The following is a 7,061-nucleotide window of genomic DNA, read 5'->3' on the forward strand; positions in this document are numbered from 1 at the left end:
CGCACCCGCCATCCATATTTCCCTAGCTCAAGTCTGATCTGCAGAAGCGGCTTCAGGATGACCCAAGCTTCAGCCCCCAGCGGTTCCCCAATGCCCAACGCGCCTTTGTGGAGGACCCCTAGGCTCCACCTCCTCCCACGGAGCTCCGTCCCCTGCCTGCTCCTCCCCCACCTGGGGACTGAGTCCCATTCAATAAAGCCATGGGCCCAGATGGCCTCCTGCCCAGACACCTGGGTCCTCTCTATACTGGGAGGGGAGAGGGGGGCTGGTTAGGGTTGGAGCAGGGGTGGGACTGGGAGCCTGGATGCCTGGGTTCTCTTCCCGGGTCCTGAGGGTGCTGCTGTAACCCATACCTGCCAAGCTAGCGCGGTTCCTAGTGCTCTCAGTAGGCATCCGCCAAGGAAACCAGCTTCCTCACTTCAAGCCCCCAGCCCAAATTTGGGATGTTTCTAGGAGAAATAAGGTGCATGTAGTACACCAGAAAATACGGTACTTGAGTAAGAAGGTGGCCACAGAGGTCAGGCAGGCTCCTTTGCCCATTGGCATTGTGTTTCAATGCTTCTATTCTAGTGAAGAAAGTAGCCTTCCTGCTTGAACTGTGGATCCTGGAGTGGGGCTGCTTTGTGGGGGAAGTGTATATCATAGGGGAGAAAATATGGTAACTGCAGGAAGGCAGAACCCTGCCATCGTGGCAGCCTCCCGCTGTCTCCACGCTTCTGCTCCAGCAAAGAAAACGGCCTTTTCTTTTTCCCTGCACCCTAACTTTTCAGGTGCTTTCGTGGGGAATGAGGCGTGTGTTATATGCTAGAAAATATGGTAACCAAACAGGAAGGTAGCCACAGAGGCCAATCTACCTCAACAGCCTGCATAGTGTCTCCATGCTTCTATTTCAGTGAAGAAAAAAGGCTTTCCAGCTTGGGCTCTGAATCGTAATTTTGTGGGGTGGGTGCAAGGGCTAATATCTTGTAATTATCTTGTAGGTAATAAAAGAGATCAAAGCTCCAAAAACCTGTGCTGAAGCCCCCAGTAAATTGGTTTCTTATTCCTGATTCCTTTATTGAAAGCTAATTTATTCCCAATTAGAGTTTGTTATTCACGAATTACACATCCTAGAGAATTTCATTGGCTAGGCATATTTAATAATATATAAAATACCCTGCATGAAGTACAGAACCCTAAATGAAGGTCAGATTAGAATGGGATTATGGAGCAAAATACTTCTTGGGCCACCCCAGACTTCCCATGCCACTGGGGGCCCGTCCCAAAGATCCCTGACTGCAGTCCAGCCTAGCTGTGTCAGGCTGCCACCTAACAGCCCTTCATGCCCACTGTACTAAGTATAGGGGCTAGAATAAGGACCTTCTGGGGGGGGGGGCTGGGATTGCAGCTGGAAATCCTTCCTGGGGCAGCCCACAACATACCTCTGTGCCACAAGTGTGTGTGTGTGTGTGTGTGGGGTGGGGGGGGGTGCTGTCAATTGGCACCCTGGCACAGCCAAACCATGATTTAGGCCAGGCAAGATGAGTCAGGTGTCCAGGACAGTTCCCTGGTGCCAGAGCAACCATGGTGTGGGGTGGCCCAAGAAGGATTTCCAGCCGTAATCCCAGCCCCAAAACCAGAGCCTTATTCAAACCACTGTAGAGTACAGTGGGCATGAAAGTCTGTCACTTGGCAGCCTGGCACAAAAGAAAAAAAAGTGCTTTGGGCTGGGCAGGACTGCACTCGGGTCTTTGGGACAGTCCCCCGGTGGCACCAACCTGTAGCCTGGGGTGGCCCAAAAAGTATTTTGCCCCATAATCCCATCCCCTTCTGATCTTCATTTAGGGCTTTGTACTTGATACAGAATATTATTGCCTTTATTAATTAGCAAATATGCATTGCTAATGGAATTCGCTTTAGACTAAACCATGAATAGTTTATTCCCAGGTCCTTTTCCAAAGCTAATCTCACCCAATAAAAGTGTTAAATTCAGCCTTGGGTTAAGTGTTAGTGAAGGGAAGGCCACATGGAGGTCCCCGGGCCCCAGCCCAGCAGCCGCTGGAGGAGCCGGGAGCCAATCCCATGGCAGGGGGCTGGGGGCAGAAGCTGTTTGTGACAAACTCTGTCGCTCCCGGGGCTGGGGGATGCTGGTCCCATTGGGGCAGCTGTGGGGGGGCAGTGTTGATGCTGGAGGGGTTTTTTTCCTTTCCATTGTCCTGGCCTTCTCCTCTGTCTGTCAACCTGCTTAGCCCAGCTTACTGCTACTGTGACCTAAAGCAGGTGGAGAGGGAGTGAACCTAGTCTCTATTGTTTTAAGCACTGACCTCATGGCATGGGGGCAGAGGCTTGAGCCATGTCACACCCTTAGGTGACTGTGATGCTTTTTAAATTGGTTGGTTGGCATCCAGCCACACCTGCCTTTGATTGGGACATGAAGGGTTACTGAAGGGTCGGAGGAGGGAGGAGACTTCACAGAACTCAGCCACACGCACAGAGGTGCTGCCTGCGCAGAAAGCTCAGTCAGCCTCCAGGTGAGACTTGCGAGTAACTTACCTGAAACTTTTTTTTCCCCATAGCTGGCCGGGTCAGAAGGGACCTGAGCAGATCATCACATCCGACCCCCTGCCAAGGGCAGGAATGGATGCTGGGGTCAAATGACCCTGGCCAGGTGTTCATCCAGCCTCCTTTTGAAGACCCCCAGGGTAGGAGCCAGCACCACTTCCCTTGGAAGTTGGTTCCAGATCCTAGCCGCCCTGACAGTGAAGTAGCACCTCCTGATACTTATCTAGGGATATAGCTTACTGTCATGTAGAAGCATAACAAAAGGCTATCAAGCCATACTGTTTGCTCTGGCTTTTGACACTTCTCTAACCCATGCCCTTCCCCAAGCCTACCCTCTTTAACCAATAAAGTTCTCCACTCTAACAAGTTTCGTGGTAGTTGCTGGGGGAGGGATTGGGTAAACCTTTTTGCTCCCTTCACTTGACTAAGGGAGACTACTTTCTGTGCTTCAGGCTAATAGAAGCACTCCACGAGGCCAAGGTCTACAGGGCCTGTACATGCCGGGCGGCACAGGGCCTAGAGAAGGGCCTGAGTCTGGGTGGTGGCAGCAGTTACCCCAGGCTTACAGGTGTGCTTCAGGAAGGGGGTCAGCCGATTTGAGGCACCCCAGGGGAGGCACCTGGAGCTTGGTAGCTGGTTGGGCACAGCGAGGTGGGAGGCACCACCTACTGGCCCTCCACAGTGCCCATTATGCTCTTGGGCCCCTGGGGCTCAGGCCTGTCCCTAGCAAAGGAACCAGAGCTTAAGGGGTCTGCCAGGAAGCCCCCTCAGTTCAAGCCCAAGACCATTGTCCCAGCCCACAGGCAGGTAGGGGCCTGCACCCAGTAGATGGAGGGGAGTAGCCCCATTGCCCACCACCCAGCTGGTGCCCTTCACTTCTGACCCACAGCCCTTTTTTTGTCCCCCCACAACCCTGCCGGTGCCCCTCACTCCTCCATTGCCCACGGATGAAGGTGCTGAAGCAGCAGCAGTGCATGATGAAGAACCAGGAGGCAGCTTGCTGGTTTCATTGGAAGACAGAGTATGTGCAGGGCCTGGAGGCCAAGAACAAGCGCCTTGGCCAGGAGAATGACGCGCCAGTTGCTGTGCTCCTGAAGAATGCCATCCTCCACCATGGGAATGACGTCCTCCACCACCAAAGCAATTGGTTTGAAGGCACCACATATCTCATATCCCCTCAGCCCAGATACACCAGCCAGAGCCCCTACCTCCTTCCAGCTGTGTGTTCCTTTAGGGATGTTCTGAATGCAGAGGGGATGGTAGAAGGAGCTTTGCCTCCTGAGTTCACTCATAGCCCCAAGGCTGTGGAAAACTAGTCCATGATAAAAAGTGTGCCAGTAAAAAAATAAAAAAAAGACACAAACACGCCTCCTGCCATGCCCTGGGACTTGGTTCAATATTCATTCTCAGAGGCAGGCATCAATGACCAAACACAGCAGGGTTGAACCCAGGTGTCCAGGAGCTTGGCCAGCCTGCACCCTACTCCACATTACCTGCTGCTCCCTTGAGTTGCCACTACGGGGCAGCAGCTGCACAGGACTCAGGAGTCTGGGATACAGGCCTGGTCACTAGCCTGTGTGTCCTGACCCCTAACAGAATCACAGACCATGAGGGCTGGAAGGGACCTCAGGAGGTCACATCTAGTCCAACCCCCTGCTCAAAGCAGGATGAGGCCCAACTACATCATCCCAGCCAAAGCTTTGTCTACCCAGGCGTTAAAAAACCTCAAGGATGGAGAGTCTGCTACCTCTCTGGGTAACCTGTCCCAGTATTTTACTACCTTCCTAGTGAGAAAGTTCTTCCTAATATCCAACCTCAACTTCCCTTGGCACAACTTGAGCCCATTGCTCCATGTTCTGTCATCTGCCCCCACTGAGAACAGTCCAGCTCCATCCTCTTCAGACCACCCTTCAGGGAGGCAAAGGCTGCTATTCAATCCCCCCTCAGTCTTCTCTTCTTTAGTCTAAAGTAAACCCAGCTCCCTTAGTCTTTCCTCACAAGTCATGTCCCCCAGCCAACTCACCATTTTTGTTGCCCTACACTAGACTCTCTGTAGTAGGGGGCCCAAAACTCAACACAGTACTCTAGATGTGGCCTCACCAGTGCTGAATAAAAGGGAATAATCACTTCCCTTGACCTGGCAACACTCCTACAAATGCATCCCAGGATGCCCTTAGCCTTCTTGGCAACAAGGGCACACTGCTGGCTTATATTCAGCCTACTGTCCACTGTCAGCCCCAGGTCCTTTTCTGCAAAGCTACTGCCTAGCTAGTGAGCCCCCAGCCTGTGGCGGCGCAGGGGATGGTTGTGTCCCAAGTGCAGGACTTCACCCTTTGTCCTTGTTGAAACTCATGAGATTCCTTTGGCCCAATCCTCTAATTTGTTGCAGTCTCTCCAAATCCTAACCCTACCCTCCAGCGTATCTACTACTCCTCCTCAGCTTGGTGTCATCTGCAACCTTGCTGAGGGTGCACTCTGTGCCATCTTCTGATCTTCATCACTGATGAAGACATTGAACAAAAGCACCCCCAAGACTGAGCCCTGGAGCACACCACTTAGTACCAGCAGTAACCAGCACTTGATACCAGCTGCCAACTAGACATCAAGCCATTGATTACTACCTGCTGAGCCCAATGATCCATTCAGTTTTCTATCCACCGTAGTCCATTCATTCAGCCCTTACTCCCTTTAAGAGCTTGCCTGCAAAAATATTGTGAAGGAGATTGTATCAAAAGTCTTGCTGAAGTCAAGTAATTAGACTCTCTCTATGCCTGAAGATGGGTGTTTGTGCCTGAAAGCTTGCAAAGAACAATTTTTCTAACTATCTAGTTGGTCTAATAAAAAGATAACACATTTATCCAAAGAACCTTATCTAAATGTCCTTAGACCAACATGGCTGCAACCAACACCCAAGAAACAGATATCAAATTTTGTTGTTCAAAATGGAAACTTCACAACATGAAGAAGAAAGAAGCCAAAACTCACCAGCCACATACATTTTCTAAGCCTATGCAAGAAACACATCATAATCTCTAAAGGACTGAACATCTACAACCCTCTGAATAGTACACAGAACTCCAAATACTTCACAATGATGCAGGAGAACGTCAGAAAAACTTCAAAATCATCTCGTTCACATAATCTACTCCAACCGATACACCCCCCCAGGGAATTATGCAGATAAAAATTCATAAATTATGCAAAATTACTTTTTGGGTTTTCTTTTACAAACTAAATATAACGCTATTTGAGCATTGTATGGATGTATATGCAGGTACTTTGTATGGCTGGGAGGGATCTGTGTATGTGTGGGGGCATGGGTGTGTGGTGTTTGTGGGTAGGTGTGGGGTTGTGAAGGGATGCAAGGGGTGTGTGTGTGTGTGTGTGTGGGGATTGTAAAGGGGCGTGGGTTTTTTTCAGGGTTGTGAAGGGATGCGAGGTGTGCATGTAGGGTTTATGGGGGTATTGTAAAGGGATATGTGGGGGGAGGGGGAGTGTGGGTAGGTGTGGGGGGTGCATGTGGGGTCTGTAGGGTGATTGTAAAGGGGTGTGGGTGTGTGTGGCTGGTGGGCAGTTTGTGAAGGCATGTGCCATTGGGCCTGGTGGAGGCAGGCAGGGCTTTCACCCAGCAAAGAGACTGCTCCAGAGAGAGATGGCACTTTTGAAAGAGCAGCTTGGATACCACGTGAAGAACTGCCAATGAATCGCACCCCACTAGACATATCACTTCTCCCTGGAACTTGCACAGAAAATCCTCAAAGTGCAACCCAGACTAGAAGACGACTCAATTCTTAAAGATATCTTCCCAGAAACATCCATCCTAGCCTTTAAACAAGCACTGAACCTCACTAACCTCATCACCAGGGTTCCTGGTTTTCTCGGGGAAAAAAAAAATCCCCAATGTTCAGATTAAAAGTAACCTGAAATCCCCATTTTTCCATAATCAAACCAAAACACCACTATATTTATCTATCTATCTATCTAGGATATAGCTATGATATGGTGGCGTTTCATTTTGATCATGGAAAAATGGGAATTTTAAGTTACTTTTTTTAGATCCAAAAATTCAGGATTTCTTTAAATCAGAGAAAACCAGGATCCCTGCTCATCACCAGAAGCAAACTTCCTATGGCCCAAAGCACACCGAATGGATCCAGACCATGCTGGGACAGGAAATGTAAAACCTGCCAACACCTCTCTCCACACCACCCTCCCCACCCCCACAAGAACACCACCCTACAACAACCGTCTCTGTTCCTGTATCCTACACCCGAACCTCCAGAAATGTGCTCCCTCATCCACCCATGAAGAAGTTGGTGGATTGTCCCTAAAAACTCCTGGATTAGAACAGAGCTGGGGGGGCAGGGGGAGCCCGGACCCCTGGGTCCCGGGGCCCCCCCCCCCCCCCCACCACCAACACAAAACCCTCCACCAACCGGCTTCATTTTTTAAACCTTTTATTAATTTTTTTCAACAGTTTTTTTTCCGTTTCTTTTTTTTTTTTTTTTTATAACCAAACC

The 7,061-nt window shown here is 50.2% G+C and overlaps 1 protein-coding gene across 1 annotated transcript in view; it reads left to right on the top strand.

The window, feature by feature from the left end:
- The window catches only part of BAG6 (BCL2 associated athanogene 6), a 19,412-nt gene extending 19,181 nt beyond the window's left edge, over nt 1–231 (top strand). The window contains 1 exon segment of the mRNA XM_025192361.1: nt 27–231. Coding sequence (XP_025048146.1) covers nt 27–122 — 96 coding nt within the window. The 3' untranslated portion in view covers nt 123–231.
- Nucleotides 232–7,061: the final 6,830 nt, after the last annotated feature.

Source organism: Alligator sinensis, unplaced genomic scaffold (assembly GCF_000455745.1).
Source record: "Alligator sinensis unplaced genomic scaffold, ASM45574v1 scaffold336_1, whole genome shotgun sequence".
NCBI classification, from domain to species: domain Eukaryota; kingdom Metazoa; phylum Chordata; order Crocodylia; family Alligatoridae; genus Alligator; species Alligator sinensis.